The sequence below is a fragment of the Oncorhynchus tshawytscha genome, linkage group LG05 (assembly GCF_018296145.1).
Source record: "Oncorhynchus tshawytscha isolate Ot180627B linkage group LG05, Otsh_v2.0, whole genome shotgun sequence".
NCBI classification, from domain to species: Eukaryota; Metazoa; Chordata; class Actinopteri; order Salmoniformes; family Salmonidae; genus Oncorhynchus; species Oncorhynchus tshawytscha.
Window position 1 is genome coordinate 12,850,901 of NC_056433.1, and position 16,360 is coordinate 12,867,260.

Below are 16,360 nucleotides of genomic sequence, written 5' to 3' on the forward strand. Positions count from 1 at the left end.
CATGGTAGGCGTGTTTTGCACAGGTCGAAAGATGATTTTGCATTTGTTATGAAACCGTCTGACTCCCGGGCGTGAGCCAGGTGCCCCGTTCAAAGCCGGCTCCAAACAAAAGTTACGTAACTAAGCATGAAGTAATAAGTAGGATTCTGTATTTTCACATGCAAAAGTGATTGAGTTTGATATATGCCATTCCAATGAAAACTAGTTTAACAATTCTAACATATATTTTATGGAAAATAGATGTATGTTTCTGGAAGATGCTGCCTTGTTTCTGGAAGATGCTGGAAGACGCTGCCTTGTTGACAACATGACCGAGCGGCGCAGAATATTTGAGCTCCTCCCTCACCGCTTTTGCCGATCCCGTCATGGGCCATGGACCGGTACCCCGCAGTTCAGCATAATCGATTCCACCCAGTGCTTCTGAGGGGGATTTCCTTCAGGGGGGCTCCCAAAGGGGTCACGTGTTGAAGTGTGCATGCACGGCCAAATACATGTGTCTCATTTGGGTAGTACACTAGGCAATGTCATATTTATTTAACAGGGCAAGTCAAACACATAAGCCCCCGGAGTGCATTTAACTTCTCTCTTTTTGAAAGCGTCACTGCTCAGTCAAGAACATATTCTTATTTACAATGACAGGAACAGTGGGCTAACTGGCATGTTCAGGAGCAGAACGACAGATGTGTACCTTGTCAGCTCGGGGATTCGATATAGCAACCTTTCTGTTACTGACCCAACTCTCTGACCACTAGGCTACCTGCCGCGCCGTCATACTTTGGATATGTGGATATATCATAAAGCATCATTTGAATTTCCAAAGATATCTATTGTAGCATTTTATAGCACAACTAGCATTGATTTAATTGGCTGTCTGAACTGCAATTTGTTCAATGCCAGTACCCTGTCATTGTCAATAATATTCAGGTGTCAATGCAGTACTGCACTGACTCTGCATTGACTCTGCGTTGCTGTCCTGAGGGTGCCACTTTTTTTTGCGCATAATACTGTACTCTCACAATCTCATCACATTCTCCGCATGTGCCAGGAAACACTGTTGGTTCTGATAATGCTGTGACAGTGACATCTATATTCCGTCTTCCTTGCCGGGCAGCGGAGATAAACAGAGAGAACTCTGCAAAGATGCAGAGGGATGATCAATGTAAGGGGGAGCGCTTGCCCGTGACGTGACCGATGCTGAGGTGTGAATGAGCGGAGGAGAAACCTTCTAGCCATTCCGTTATGTGCACAATAACATGTTTTAAGAGTTGAAAGCAGGACTCACAGCAATGGATATGTGGATATGTCAGTTAACTGCCTACATTTTAAATAGTAGCTACATGTTTGGAAATGGTGCAATCAAACAAGGTAGGTTTGGATGTAATAAGTTAGGATGAAACTGCCGCATGTGCATCTGCCTTGCTAGCTAGGCTAGCTAACGTTAACGTTAAATAGCATGCTAGCTATTTTGCTAGGTAGCTAAATGACTTATTCCAGAGATAAAGAAAAAAACATTTGCTTGTACCAACTAACTAGCTGGTACATGTCGGATAGTTCGGTAGGTACTGTAACTAGCTAACGTTAGTTATCTAGAAAGATAGCTTCGCTAGCATTGGTTTGTTGATAACTAGCTTAACGCTGCCAGGCAGTGGATGCCGAGCCAGAGGGTGGCGCTTTATTGTTAAGCGAAGCAAGGTAAGGTCGTCCTGGTGCAGGCTAGCAAATTGTATCAATGCCAGTTGACTGTACAATTTCTCCCTCTACTGCAAGTCATTAGACCTAACGTTAGCTAGCGAGCCAACCAGCTTGGCCGATAATATCAAATCAAATTCTTAGTGACAGAGTTTGTCTAAATGTGCTGAGTATGCTGGAATAGGATTGATATGTTGGTTTGGTAAATTGCTAGCTAGCTATGTCTGTTGGCTAACTGAAGCATCAAAGAGGGTTAAGGGAAGTTGTGAACAAGCAGCTCTAATGTCATTCTGTCAGTGTGGTAATGCATGAGTATTACATTCTTAAAACCACCTAGTGCAGTAAAGGACTTGGCAACAAAAAAAAGTAGCTAGCGCGCAATAGAGGTTGTAGATTCTGCGGATTGGGCTATTAATATTTTCAGTGATTATCCAGTTTGATATAAACAATAGTTGTTATAGCTGTGGGTATAAACAAATAGATTAAAATGTTTCAAAACATCCTTTACATTAGTTTATTGGTAAATGACAGTGACAGCACGCAAATTATGACATCTCACTGAGGACACATGTAGATGGAGGTAGCCAAGGTCTCCAATACTTTTGCATGATTTGTCAGATTAAACATCTAATTGTCTCTGTCCTTTCTCCCTTACTGCAGTAAGAAGCCAGTGACACTAATGCCAGGTTCAGACCTTCGTTGGGAGCACTCGAGATGAGTTGCGTTGTAGAGCAGGCGGCAGACATCCTGTCAGTGACAGACCTGGTCCGGGAGAGATGGAGAGTGGTGAGTGACTATAAATACTTCCGGCTGCAGAAAGGGCACAGCTAGCTTGCGTCAAATCTGTTTTGTTGCTGCTCCCTTTCTCATAGCCAGACTGCAGCAGAGATATTGTCAAGGCGGCTTTCTATAATGTGTTACGTAAGTGTTCATTAATTCAACATTTCTTCAGGATATCATGTTCAACGTAGGATATGGACTGCTGGTGTGTGTACCATTGTTTTCCCCCTAGGTACAGTATGGAACTTTTCACACAGGACACTTAGATTGTCACTTTCTCCTCTCCCACCACCTCTCTTCTTTCTTTACTACCTGAATTCTACCTTCTCCTCCATTCCATTTGCAGGTGAAGAAGATTGGCGGAGGAGGCTTCGGGGAGATCTACGAGGTACTGGATCAACTGAGCCAGGTCAACGTGGCCCTGAAGGTGGAGTCTGCACAGCAGCCCAAACAGGTGCTGAAGATGGAAGTGGCTGTGCTAAAGAAGCTCCAGGGTGAGAGAGAGGAATACATCTAAAATGGACATCGTTAGTAAAACACTGAAATGTCCATAACTAGGAAATTCACTTAAAAACCTGCATCAAACCTTTATGGAAAATATTGATTGCATATTTACATTAATCATTTAGCCAGATACGGTACATACCTGGTGTGCCTTAGGACATGTAAGCTACATTTATGTTTCTCTGTTTCAGGGAAAGATCACGTGTGTCGCTTTGTGGGCTGTGGTCGTAATGACCGCTTCAACTATGTGGTGATGGAGCTTCAGGTAGGCTGTGCAGCGTGTCCGCTCATTGGAATATTTGAAACCTTTTGATTGTATTGTGATTTGTGGATTCAAATAACGTATTTAAAAATGTGTGTAAATGCATGATTGAGTAGCTCAGCCTTGGGTGACCATGACAATGCCCCATACTCCATCCCACAAACATTGCTTTTCTGTGTCCTATAGGGGAGGAATCTGGCAGACCTGCGCAGAACTATGTCTCGTGGCACCTTCACCATCTCCACCACTCTGAGGCTGGGCAGGCAGATGCTGGAGGCCATCGAGAGCATCCACTCTGTGGGCTTCCTGCACCGGGACATCAAACCGGTAAGAGGTCATGGGGTCACGACGAGGGAACAATGGGGGGTGATGCATCAGGAGTGAGGGAACCAAATGAGAGCATAAAGGATTTCCTAGTAACACCTTAACTTAAATCATTAATGCAGGTATATCGCATTATTATGCAGTAATAATGTATTGCACAACTTGTCATAAGCATGTATGACCCCCTTATAATGTCTCCTGGTCATCTCGTAATGATCCTGACTAAATCCCAGACATTTTGATTAAGAAGGAACATTCAATAAGGCAATAATAGTACATGGTGTTACTGGGTTTACCTTGAGATAATTGCCTGTTCAATCAGATTAATGTTAAGGACGAGACTGAGTAGCACTGACTGATGTTACCTGTGTGTTTTACCGCTCCAGTCAAACTTTGCCATGGGGCGCCTGGCCAGCACGTGCCGATGCTGCTACATGCTTGACTTTGGTCTGGCCCGGCAATTCACCAACTCTTGTCAGGAAGTGCGCCCTGTAAGTATTCCTCCCTGTGTGTGTGCGTGCCTGCCTGCTGCGTGCGTGTGTGTGTGTGTTTATGTATTAGGTCCCAGTTTCATTTGTGCAATTCTATGGCTACAGTCCAATGTCCACTTATAATGAAGCAATGTATTGGGCATGCATTCTAAGTAGTATGCTAGTGTAAATACTCCAGCTTGAATCTAATTTCTTATCTCTCTCTCTCTCTTTCTCTCTCGCTCTTCTCTTTCTCTCAGCCCCGTCCCGTGGCAGGGTTCAGAGGAACTGTGCGCTATGCCTCAGTCAATGCACACAAGAATAAGGTGAGTCTCTCCCCCTCTCCTTTACTTGGGGTCAACCATATATAATATTATTTATATATACACACCCACACACACACACACACACACACACACACACACACACACACACACACAGTACCAGTAAAAAGTTTGGACACACCTACTCATTCCAGGGGTTTTCTTCATTTTGACTATTTTCTACATTGTAGAATAATAGTGAAGACATCACAACTATTAAATAACACATATGGAATCATGTAGTAACCAAAAAAGTGTTAAACAATCAAAATATATTTTATATTTGAGATTCTTCAAAGTAGCCACCCTTTGCCTTGATGACAGCTTTTCACACTCTTAGCATTCTCTCATTCTCCAGGTAGTCACCTGGAATGCATTTAAATGAACAGGTGTGCCTTGTTAAAAGTTAATTTGGGGAATTTCTTTCCTTAATGTGTTTGAGCCAATCAGTTGTGTTGTGACAACGTAGGGGTGGTATACAGAAGATAGCCCTATTTGGTAAAAGACCAAGTCCATATTATGGCAGGAACAGCTTAAATAAGTAAAGAGAAATGACAGTCCATCATTACTTTAAGACATGAACATTTCAAAAACTTTTAAAGTTTCTTCAAGTGCATTTGCAAAAACCATCAAGCGCTATGATGAAACTGGCTCTCGTGAGGACAGCCAGAGTTACCTCTGCTGCAGAGGATAAGTTCATTAGAGTTACCAGCCTCGGAAATTGCAGCCCAAATAAGTGCTTCACAGAGTTCAAGAAACAGACACATCAACTCTTCAGAGGACATTGCGTGAATCAGGCCTTCATGGTCAAATTTCTGCAAAGAAACAACTACTAAAGGACAACAATAAGAAGAAGAGACTTGCTTGGGCCAAGAAACACGAGCAATGAACATTAGACCAGTGGAAATCTGTCCTTTTAATCTGATGAGTCCACATTTGAGATTTTTGGTTCCAACTGGTGTGTCTTTGTGAGACGCAGAGTAGGTGAACAGATGATCTCTGCATGTGTAGTTCCCACCTTGAAGCTTGGAGGAGGTGGTGTGGGGGTGCTTTGCTGGTGACACTGTCAGTGATTTATTTAGAATTCAAGTCACACTTAACCAGCATGGCTACCACAACATTCTGCAACGATACGCCATCCCATCCGGTTTGCGCTTAGTGGGACGATAATTTGTGTTTCAACAGGACAATGACCCAAAACCCACCTCCAGGCTGTGTAAGGGCTATTTGACCAAGAAGGAGAGTGATGGAATGCTGCATCAGATGACCTGGCCTTCACAATCTCTTAACCTCAACCCAATTGAGATGGTTTGGGATGAGTTGGACCGCAGAGTGAACGAAAAGCAGCCAACAAGTGCTCAGCAAGCATACGTGGGAACTCCTTCAAGATTGTTGGAAAAACATTCCTCATGAAGCTGGTTGAGAGAATGCTACAAGTGTGCAAAGCTGTCATCAAGGCAACTTTGAAGAATCTGAAATATAAAATATATTTAGATTTGTTTAACACTTTTTTGTTTACCACATGATTCCATATGTGTAATTTCATAGTTTTGATGTCTTCACTATTATTCAACAATGTAGAAAATAGTAAAAAATAAAGAAAACCCCAGGATTTTTTCATTTATTTTTTATTTCACCTTTAATTAACCAGGTAGGAATCAGTAGGTGTGTCCTAACTTTTGACTGGTACTGTGTGTATATATATATACAGCTGTATGACTGTTCTCACCTTGCTCACACATGATGTGTGTGTCTGGGGTCTGCAGGAGATGGGTCGCCATGACGACCTCTGGTCTCTCTTCTACATGCTGGTGGAGTTCATGGTGGGCCAGCTACCATGGAGGAAGGTCAAAGACAAAGTAAGTGTGTGTGTGTGCATGTGTATGTGTACGTACATGTGTGTTCATGTTCTTTTCTCTCTACTCACAGGAACAGGTGGGGAACCTGAAGGAGGCCTACGACCATCACCTAATGCTCAAACATCTCCCTTCAGAGTTCAGCGTCTTCCTGGATCATATCCTGACCTTGGACTACTACACTAAGCCTGACTATCAGGTCTATAGCTTTCCATACATGCTCGTTACCTCATAAATTTCCAGTAAATAAACTGAAATTCCAATCTTTACTTCCTAATTTGACTGAATTTGGATGGAAATGACCCCAACCCCTGTGCCTCTGTCTGCCGACAATAGATAATCTTCCTGTTGTCTCGTAATGTTAAATATCAATGGTTTGGGTTGTTCTGTTCCAGCTACTAATATCAGTGTTTGAGAATGCCATGAAGAGTCAAAGTGTGTTGGAGAACGACCCGTATGACTGGGAGAGGTGCGACTCGGAGGATATGCTAACCATCACCGCTTCGGCTACCACTGCTCAGCAATTCACCCGCCTCACACCAGCTTACATGGGGTAAGAACTGAAATAATGTTGGGCTAATTGTTTAAAAAAGTAGGGGAAAGGTAGAACTGTGTGGTATCAGAAGTAGGGTTGCAAAAGTTGGGTAACTTAACCAAAATTCCTGCTTATTCCATCCCCATTCCAGGAATCTTTCAACCTGGATTTCTGGAAAACCTGGTCATTTTGGGAAAGTTCCCGAAATTTTGCAACTCAGATCCAAAGTAGTAACTGTTCTATTCTAAGATTCAGAAATGTACTTTGTCTGGCTTCTTGTTGATTGGTGGGATGCAGAATATTTGTGTGAATGCTTGTAATTAATGCCTCATTGGTCAGCATTTGCTGATTGGACTATAATATCTTCCTTCAAATTGACGGGATCCAACTTCTGTCCGACTCATGCCAGTCAACCCATAGGTTGTTTTTACACTCCAAGCTTTTCAGGGGGAAGGGGAACCTTCATAGTCGGTCAGAGATCCCCATGGAAACCACAGTCCTAATTTGTGCTCTGAGAAGTAGCAGCTGAATGACCTTCCACCTCTTTTTCCTCTATCTCATCTCTCTCCTTTTCTCATTCCCTCCCCCCTGCCTCTCTCTCTCTGCTGTCTCTTATCTTTCTCGTTCCCCCTTTGTCCTTCTCTCTCTCTTCCCCCAGCATGGCCAACGCCTCGGTGCTCCCCGGCGAGCTGCAGAGGGAGAACACTGAGGACGTACTGCAGGGCGAGCGCCTCAGCGACGCCGACAACTGTCCCCCCATCCCGGTCCAGCACCAACGTGCTGCCCAGGGTGCCGACGTGTGGGAGGAGATGGACCGCAATCGCAACCGAAAACACACCGCAGCCCAGAAACAACAAAAAGCACTCATCAGGAAGGTCCGGATTGGAACACACACACTTTTTAAATTTATTGACCATAAAAATAAATACTGGGTTTGAGACAGAGGAACACATGCTATGAAATAAACACCCCTGTTAGTTTCCTTTAACTGCTGCAGTTCAGCTAACCTTGTCTACTTCACCAGCAGCATTTTTCAAGCTACTCTACTGTTCTTAGTCCAGCTACATTAACAATGTGCAGAACACCACTGAGACGCAATTATGTGACGATATGACCTGAACATAGACAGCAACAGCAATCAAATATATTACTAAGGGATAAGCAAGGGGCTGAATGAGATTAGCCTCTTACCTCATCCCCTCTTTGTGTGTGTGTAGGAAGTCAACTGTTAACTTCATATCGTGGAATCTACCTTTAGAATAGTATTTCCTACTCCCAACACCTTTTTTGTGACACATTTCTACCCCTTCTCCAGGTGGTGAGTGAGGACGAGCACAGCCAGAACCAGGGGGGTAACCAGAGCCCCAACACAGGTTCCGTCCAGAGCTCTCCCAGACGGGTGCGCTCAGAGACCATGTTCCTAGACCGGGCAGCCCCCCTGCTCCGGAGAATGAGACACAGCCAGAGCCTGGCCTTTGAGAAGAGACTGGCCCCCGAACCCAAGCCCACCATCGAACGCTTCCTTGAGGCCTAGTCAGTTCCTTTTACCATTGTGCTACAGTAGTTGAATCGTTTATATTGTGCTACAGTAGTTGAATCGTTTATATTGTGCTACAGTAGTTGAATCGTTTATATTGTGCTACAGTAGTTGAATCGTTTATATTGTGCAACAGTGGTTGAATCGTTTATATTGTGCTACAGTAGTTGAATCGTTTATATTGTGCTACAGTAGTTGAATTGTTTATATTGTGCTACAGTAGTTGAATTGTTTATATTGTGCTACAGTAGTTGAATCGTTTATATTGTGCTACAGTAGTTGAATCGTTTATATTGTGCTACAGTAGTTGAGTCGTTTATATTGTGCTACAGTAGTTGAATCGTTTATATTGTGCTACAGTAGTTGAATTGTTTATATTGTGCTACAGTAGTTGAATTGTTTATATTGTGCTACAGTAGTTGAATCGTTTATATTGTGCTACAGTAGTTGAATCGTTTATATTGTGCTACAGTAGTTGAATCGTTTATATTGTGCTACAATATGCACTAGGACAGTGCTTCTCAAACCACCTCTTGGGGACCGCTAGACATTTCACAGTATGGTTTTAACCCTGAACTACCACACCTGATTCACCAGTCAAGGGCTTGATGATTAGTTGAAAAGTAAAATCAGTTTTCTAGCTCTGGAAGAGATCAAATACATGGAACTGTTGAGGGTCCCCGACGACAGGTTTGAGAACCACTGCACTAGGACAAGGCAGGCACAAGGCAGAGTGATTTGTTTTAACAAATGAACAGTCCTTAAGACTCCCTTCTGTATTCAGGTTTTTGTTTCAGCCAAGCTCTATTTTGTTGGACTGTTCATTGTCAAGTTAGGCAGATCTCATTTCCATTAGTCAACTTTAAAGATGAATTGAACGATTACGCAAATGTCAATTCCCAAATGTTTTCTATATTTCCAGTCTGGGGAAGCAGCGTCCTCAGGAGCGAGAGAAGACCATCCCAGAGAACGGCGGTGGACAAGGGGAGCAGGTTGGCACCCCCTGTGATGATGACCAGGCGACAGGGACCCCCGACCAGGAGGAGGGGGCTGGGGCCAGCAGTGGAGGGTTTGTGGCCCTCAACCTTAGCACTGTACCCCAGGAGGGAGACTCCCAGGAGTGGGTGATGCTGGAGCTGGAACAGGGGGGAGGCAGCGGGGCCTCGGGGGCAGCCAAGCCTCCAGGAGGTGACGCTCTGGATGGGGATAAACCAGGGACCCAAGCAGAGGCCCAGGACCAACAGCCTCCCTCAGGCCCAATCAGTCCCGTCCAGTCCCACATGGCCCTGCCCTGTACCTGGTTACTGGGCGGCAAGAGGCTGCCTGGGATGCTAGGCCACTTGGGCCGAGCTCAGATGGAGCAGGTGAGTGAAGGTTTGGCAGAAGAAATGCTCACACAGATACTCCATGCATACGTACAGATCTATTCTGGGAATTCAAATGTTACTTTTTCTAAATGTTTTGGTGCCGCATTTCTTAGAAATGGCCCTGACGGTGCATTTACATCCACTTTGAAGGAAATGTTTTTTACTTTACTGCAGGTTATTTTTTGAATTCTAAGAACTGTACACACACACCAGATACACAGAGAAATCTGTACTTCGCTATACTTGTGCCTCCTCACCCCGTCTCCCAATCATCTCTGTCTCTATTTACAGTCTCCCAACCCCGTACCGCAGTCCCCCGTGACAGAGAAGAGTGAAGCCATACCGTTAGAGGCCCCGTTCACCAGACCCACCGACCCCCAAGAGGGCAAGGTTGGTGAGACGGTCCAGTCAGCCCCCAGCCCTGTGCCAAGCCTCATCCCAGCCCACCTCGCCAACGATAAAGACCCAGAGAGCGACTCTGGCCTCCCCGACCGTTCCTCTGAACCCAACCAGCGCCCCCAGGTTGAGAAAGCTAGAGGCACCGCAGAGAATGCCGTCACTGTCTCCTCCTCACCCCCTCCGGTCCTCCTGCAAAGGGACTCCCCCTCCCTGTCCAGACTGAGCCGCATCCCTGTACGAGACCCAACTACTGCCCCGGATTCCCCCACCCCCCTCACCACGGATCGCCGTCACCGCTGGAGCAGCCCTGTGCCTGGCTCGCCCTCCCACTCGCCCTCGCCATCCCTCTCCTGCGACAACCTGCTACCCTGTGGTGTCCGAGAGCGTCTCCTGTCCTGCTCGGACCGCGGCTCACGCTCCGACTGGCTTGGGGAGGACCGTGACCCCCTCTCCCTCTCGCTCTCCTCCTCGGGCAGCAGGAGTAAGATCCCGCGTCCCGTTAACTCCCCTCTTCTGGGGCCCGAGCAGCATCAGCAGCTCTCCTCCCCTGGCAGGTACCTGCCTCGCCCGCCTCCCGGGAAACCGCCCACCCGCCCGGCTGTAGACAACAGGTATGAAAAACATGGCATGATGTCACAGCACTGAGCAACATTCAGTAGGGCAAGCGTTATGGCACGTTGCATATAGAAATGTGATGAATTCCGCTGGCGTAATTTCTCATTTGACAGCCTCTTATTTTTCAGTCTGTCTGCTCTACATTACATAGCCGTGTCTGAAAGTTCCACAACATTGTGCCCTGCCGAACGTAACCTTGGTAGGCTGTAATAGTAAGGGTTGCAGTTTTTTATTTTTTATTCTGTTCTCTGCCCCAGTAGGCACCGGCGGTTCCGGGTGCGAGCCAGCAGCACCAGCGATGCTGACTTCCTGGCCAGCCTGACCCAGCTGATGAAGGACCGCAGCGGTGCACTTTTCAGTCCACCGCCGCGCCCCCGTAGCTCCTCCTCCTTGCTGCAGCGCTCACTCAGCTCCTCCCCCTCCCGTCATGAGCTCCGCGAGGGGGGTGGGGTCTTCGTGGAGCGCAGCTGCTCTCCGTCCAGCTTCTCGGGGTCCCCTCCCCCTCCACGGTACCCCCAGGACAGGCTCAGCGGGCAGCAGGGAATACCGTGGGGTGCAGGGCCCGGTGCCCGAGGAAGGGTCTCCAGCCACGAGGGCAAAGGCAGTGGCAAAGTGAGCCGATAAGTGGACAGAATTGGCAACAGGTTGTGCAGAAGGAGGATGATTGTTGTCCTGGAGGCAGAGCTCAGCGATTTCCACTAGATAGGCCGGCTGCAAAGTCAAAATTGACTATATATCGTAACAATTAGGTCTTCATAGGGTTAGGTTTAAAATTATATTTTTGTACTTTGTGGCTGTGTCAGCTAGTGTCCAACGTGCAGAGTTGCCTCCAGTACATGAGTAATCCCAATAAATGCCAACCTGCTGTTCAGAAGGGCACACTGTAGTAAAACGTTTTGCTCCGATTAACAGACACGTTCAGGATGTACCTCTCCGTTTCACTGAGATTTAAAACGTTTCCTCCCCACTGCACGTGACCCAGGCGGCAATGGTGACTAAGACTTTAATAATGTATGTACAGAGAATATACTGTATCTGGTCTTTGATAGCATGTGTAAATATCTATTATCTACTACTGTACTCCAGGGAATGTACTGTATGTATTGTAAAATGTATGATAGAATGTGTCTATTTATTTGTTGGATGCGTCTCGAACTGAAAGTACTTGACAAATGTAGCTCGGTTCTGCAGTCGAAACGAAGAAAAGGTTTCCTAAAAAACCTTGAATGCCAACTCTTCTCTCCCCGACCCTAGTCCTGTGCTCTTAACACTATGTATGTGTGTATGCAATGAGACCAAAAAGATCTGTATTGTATCATATTTGAGGAATGGAAAGGAGGTCTCCTAGTGTGTATATATGGACCATTTTACCCTAGTATAGAGAGCACTTTAATGCTGTTCAATCAAACTACGTTTTCCTCTTATTGCACCAACACATCAGCCTTCATTTGTGAGGACCAGGGTATGTAAACTTCATTCCTCCTTCCCTTTAGAAACCACTACAGTAGATGAAACAAATTGTAATTCGAGCTATTTAAAGTGTCACTCACTCTGGCATATTTACAATGTATTTGTATGCTTTTGTTGTGAGAAAATCTCTTCGGTCATGCAGAGGTGTCACAATGTTGGAATGTAACGAAAAATTACAACTCATACTGAATTAATGTAAAAAGTGCATGGATATCATTGCAAATATATTATTTTTCTTAATCATTTGTACAGTGTCCGCTTTAAAAAAAAAACTATTTTTTAATAAACTGGTCCCGATCAAATATATTTATGATGCAGACCAGCAAAATAAGAGTATTTTTATTTCCCCACTGCAGAATAATTTATCATAATTTCAGGATTGCAGAAAATCAAATCGGGTGTACATACGGCATTTAGTGAAACAAAAATATAAAGGTAACATGCCACAATTTCAAAGATTTTACTGAGTTACAGTTCATATAAGGAAATCAGTCCATTGAAATAAATGCATTAGGCTCTAATCTATGGATTTCACATGATTGGGATGCAGAAATGCCTCTGTTGGTCACAGACAGGAGCGTGGATCAGAAAATCATAGTATCTGGTGTGAGCACCATTTGTCTCATGCCACGTGACATCTCATTCTCACAGAGTTGATCAGGTGTTGATTGTGGCCTGTGGAATGTTGTCTCACTCTTCAATGGCTGTGCGAAGTTGCTGGATATTGGTGGGAAATGGAACACGCTCAATGGGTGACTTGTCTGGTGAGTATGTAGGCCATGGAAGAACTGTGACATTTTCAGCTTCCAGGAATTGTGTGCAGCACCTTGAGACATTGAGCCATGCATTATCATGCTAAAACATGAGGTGATGGCGGTGGATGAATGGCACGACAATGGGCCTCATGACCTCATCACAGTTTCTCTGCATTCAAACTGCTATCAATAAAATGCAATTGTGTTCAATTTCCGTAGCTTATGCCTGCCCATACCTTAACCCCACTGCTACCATGGGGAACTCTGTTCACAACGTTGACATCAGCAAACCACTCGCCCACACGACGCTATACGTGGTCTGCGGTTGTGAGGCTGTTTGGACATACTGGCAAATTCTCTAAAATGACATTGGAGGCAGCTTATGGTAGAGAAATGAACATTAAATTATCTGGCAACAGCTCTGGTGGACATTCATGCAGTCAGAATGCCAATTGCACGTTCCCTCAGCTTGAGACATCTGTGGCATTGTGTTGTGTGACAAAACTGAACATTTTAGAGTGGCCTTTAATTGTCACCAGCACAAGGTGCACCTATGTAATGGTCATGCTGTTTAATCAGCTTCTTGATATGCCACAACTGTCAGGTGGATGGATTATTTTGGCAAATGAGAAATGCTCACTAATAGGGATGTAAACAAATGTGCAATAAAATTTGAGAGAAAAGCTTTGTGCATATGGAACATTTCTGGTATCTTTTATTTCATCCCATGAAATATGTGACTAACACTTTACATGTTGTGTTTATATTTCTGTAAAGTATATATGAAATAATAGATTTTCAAAGTAGTAGACTACCTACACGTTGTCTTTATTACGCAACGATGCAACCAACAAATGCGTACAGTGTCAAGTTCCATTGCCCCCCCAACATACAAACATTTGTTTTACTTAATATTTATATTTAAAAAACATTACTGTCAAATCTATTTAAATAGACATGTGATCTGTAACAGTTATTTATCCTTAACAGCAGTCTAACTAGGGTTCCAAGCCCTAAAAAATAACCCTAACCTAAGCCCTGTCAAGAAACAACCCTTAGCCCCAACCTAGACCCTATCCAGAAACAACCCTTAGCCCCAACCTAGACCCTATCCAGAAACAACCCTTAGCCCCAACCTAGACCCTATCCAGAAACAACCCTTATCCCCAACCTAGACCCTGTCAAGAAACAAACCTTAGGCCCTATCCAGAAACAACCCGTAGCCCCAACCTAGACCCTATACAGAAACAACCACTAGTCCGCAACCTAGGCCCTGTCCAGAAACAACCCTTAGCCCCAACCTAGACCCTATACAGAAACAACCACTAGTCCCCAACCTAGGCCCTGTCCAGAAACAACCCCTAGCCCCCAACATAGGCCCTATCCAGAAACAACCCGTAGCCCCAACCTAGACCCTATACAGAAACAACCACTAGTCCGCAACCTAGGCCCTGTCCAGAAACAACCCTTAGCCCCAACCTAGACCCGGTCAAGAAACAACCCTTAGCCCCAACCTAGACCCTATACAGAAACAACCACTAGTTCCCAACCTAGGCCCTGTCCAGAAATAACCCCTAGCCCCCAACATAGGCCCTATACAGAAACAACCCTTAGCCCCCAAACCTTCAATAAACTTAATGTAGATCCTTAGGTATATGTGATATGGTAGTAGCTTCTTCTTGCGCTCTGATAAGCCAAGATGAATCTCTAATAGTGCTTATGGGGTGGGGGTTGGGGTTGTTACTGAGTGAACTAGGCCCTAAATCTAATTCTAGCAAAATTGGACAGTATATACATCTGTGGTCAATGAAGAGTAGCATGTACTATACTATGTAGTCTTTGCTTACCCTTAATACTGATGAAAAGTCTATGTTAAAGAAGACTATTAGAAGAAGAAGAAGAAGACTAAGGTATTATTCCTTCAATTTGATGAATATAGGACTTGCCATCTTAGACAAGCTCCGTGTTCTATAGGTGAAATGTTATGTCTGGGCAGAGCCATATAGAGATGCATGGCTATATGGCTTTGGGTTTGAGAAGTGATATGTGTTCTAGAATACCTGGTCTATTTTCTATAATGCTAATAGTCCATCTCTTTCATGGGACTTCTGGTCCATGTTGAGCTTGCAGTTCTTGATTGTTTACATCTGGTCATCTCAGTCTGTCATTGTACTCTTCTAGAAGAGAGGGGCGGTTTGCCTGGGATCATCTGGCAGCACACTGATGGAGTCCTCCGCCTTCCCACACAGCATGCACAACATTGTGTACTCCTGGAGTGGATAGAGGCCCATGACGTTACCGTCAGGAGAGAAATCACAGAGAATTGTCAATGCAGTTATGAGGTATTTACCATTGTGACACCCACCTTGGACCAACATCATTTTTTAAATAGTTTCTTTCACATAATGGTATGGAAGTCTGGAACCCTTTTCACACCATTGTGCCGACCTGAACCTTACTGTGCTAGCTCGGATATATTCTCTATTATTACTCTGGTGGATGTGTAACCAGGCCAGCACAGTACAACTTGCCTTGGTTCAGCTTGGCTCAGTAGCGTGAACAGGGTACTATTGCACTGTTATTCAGTGAGTATTTAACCTTCAAAGGAGAAGTCTTTACCTGATAATCGTCCACCACAGAGAAGGTATACTCATGCCTGGCTACGACGTGGTCACAGTTTTTACACACATCTGCCAGGTAGTAAAGAAAGGCCACTCGTAAGATGAAAATCATCTCCAGCACAGCCATACACACACCTTTCTCAGGACCATGTTCATTAGACACAAAACAGAAGAAACTGGGAGATACTATCCAAAATTGTCCAATTAGAAATGCTTGTTTTTGTTTGCTGTTGCAAAAACTTTTGACCCGAAACATCACTGGAACAACATTGACTCACGATCATAGGTGACTATCTCCTCTCCATCCTCATCCTCTGTGGCCTTGTTGCTGATCAACACAAAGTCCCTCTGGTGACAGTTGGCACAGCCCAAGTAGTTCATCAGGTAGGAGCCATTCTCCAAACATGTGTTCCCCTGACAACCAGAGATGAAGGTATTTTACAGTTGACAAACAATTATCTAAGCTAGATTCCATATTCAGTTTGACAGAAAGATCCTCTTCAACGTAAAATTGATACAAGCAGTCATCATAAAATACAGAGTTATATACGGTTACTAGGTGACTACTACTGCAAATATGTTTACACTAGATTGTCAGTTTTGGTCCGATTTTTTAACCAGACTCACCCTGTCGGGGTACTCTTTCTGCACACATCCATTACACATTTTACTCCTTTTCAAAAAGCCAGCAATAGACACAGTAAAACGGGTAGTAATCTCTAACTATATGACGTGACTCGTTTTCTCACGACAGTAAATTATTATCTTTCAATTCTCAATAAAAAAGGTTTTCTTCACTGAAGCTACTTCCGCAATGACAGGCTATTCTTAACTTCCGGGAATATAACTAGAG

At 44.6% G+C, this 16,360-nt stretch overlaps 2 protein-coding genes across 7 annotated transcripts; one reads left to right on the forward strand and one right to left on the reverse strand.

The window, feature by feature from the left end:
• Positions 1-714: 714 nt before the first annotated feature.
• Positions 715-12,371, forward strand: ttbk2b (tau tubulin kinase 2b). 5 transcript variants are annotated; one of them, XM_024419695.2, is made up of 15 exons: positions 715-1,199; positions 2,350-2,475; positions 2,816-2,963; positions 3,165-3,238; positions 3,422-3,562; positions 3,946-4,050; positions 4,290-4,355; positions 6,119-6,211; positions 6,282-6,407; positions 6,604-6,761; positions 7,402-7,618; positions 8,059-8,276; positions 9,203-9,644; positions 9,939-10,657; positions 10,919-12,371. In XM_024419695.2, exons 2-15 carry the CDS (start codon positions 2,404-2,406, stop codon positions 11,283-11,285), a joined length of 2,946 nt encoding a protein of 981 aa, XP_024275463.1. In that variant the 5' UTR covers positions 715-1,199; positions 2,350-2,403; the 3' UTR covers positions 11,286-12,371. The 5 variants fall into 5 exon arrangements, with proteins under 5 accessions (XP_024275463.1, XP_024275461.1, XP_024275460.1 ...); XM_024419693.2 differs by having other exon boundaries at positions 715-1,159; XM_024419692.2 differs by lacking the exon at positions 715-1,199 and adding an exon at positions 1,206-1,365.
• Positions 12,372-13,693: 1,322 nt separating this feature from the next.
• Positions 13,694-16,359, reverse strand: churc1 (churchill domain containing 1). Of its 2 annotated transcripts, XR_006083350.1 has the most exons (5): positions 16,135-16,359; positions 15,786-15,921; positions 15,506-15,576; positions 14,366-15,156; positions 13,694-14,187 (listed from the first exon to the last, which is right to left on the reverse strand). XR_006083350.1 is itself a non-coding variant. In XM_024419700.2 (4 exons), the coding sequence occupies exons 1-4, from the start codon at positions 16,171-16,173 to the stop codon at positions 15,064-15,066; spliced, it is 339 nt and encodes a 112-aa protein (XP_024275468.1). In that variant the 5' UTR covers positions 16,174-16,359; the 3' UTR covers positions 13,694-15,063. The 2 variants fall into 2 exon arrangements, 1 of the variants encoding a protein (XP_024275468.1); XM_024419700.2 differs by having other exon boundaries at positions 13,694-15,156.
• Position 16,360: the final 1 nt, after the last annotated feature.

Excerpts from the sequence above, each read along its gene's own strand:
- churc1 (XM_024419700.2), bottom strand. The coding sequence starts at position 16,173 with ATGTGTAATGGATGTGTGCAGAAAGAGTACCCCGACAGG. Across the intron at positions 15,577-15,785 it reads GGAGATAGTCACCTATGATC|ATGTGTGTAAAAACTGTGAC; the intron begins GTGAGTCAATGT and ends ACTACCTGGCAG. Across the intron at positions 15,157-15,505 it reads CTGTGGTGGACGATTATCAG|GAGTACACAATGTTGTGCAT; the intron begins GTAAAGACTTCT and ends TATCCACTCCAG.
- ttbk2b (XM_024419695.2), top strand. The coding sequence starts at position 2,404 with ATGAGTTGCGTTGTAGAGCAGGCGGCAGACATCCTGTCAGTGACAGAC. Across the intron at positions 2,476-2,815 it reads TCCGGGAGAGATGGAGAGTG|GTGAAGAAGATTGGCGGAGG; the intron begins GTGAGTGACTAT and ends TTCCATTTGCAG. Across the intron at positions 3,239-3,421 it reads ATGTGGTGATGGAGCTTCAG|GGGAGGAATCTGGCAGACCT; the intron begins GTAGGCTGTGCA and ends TGTGTCCTATAG.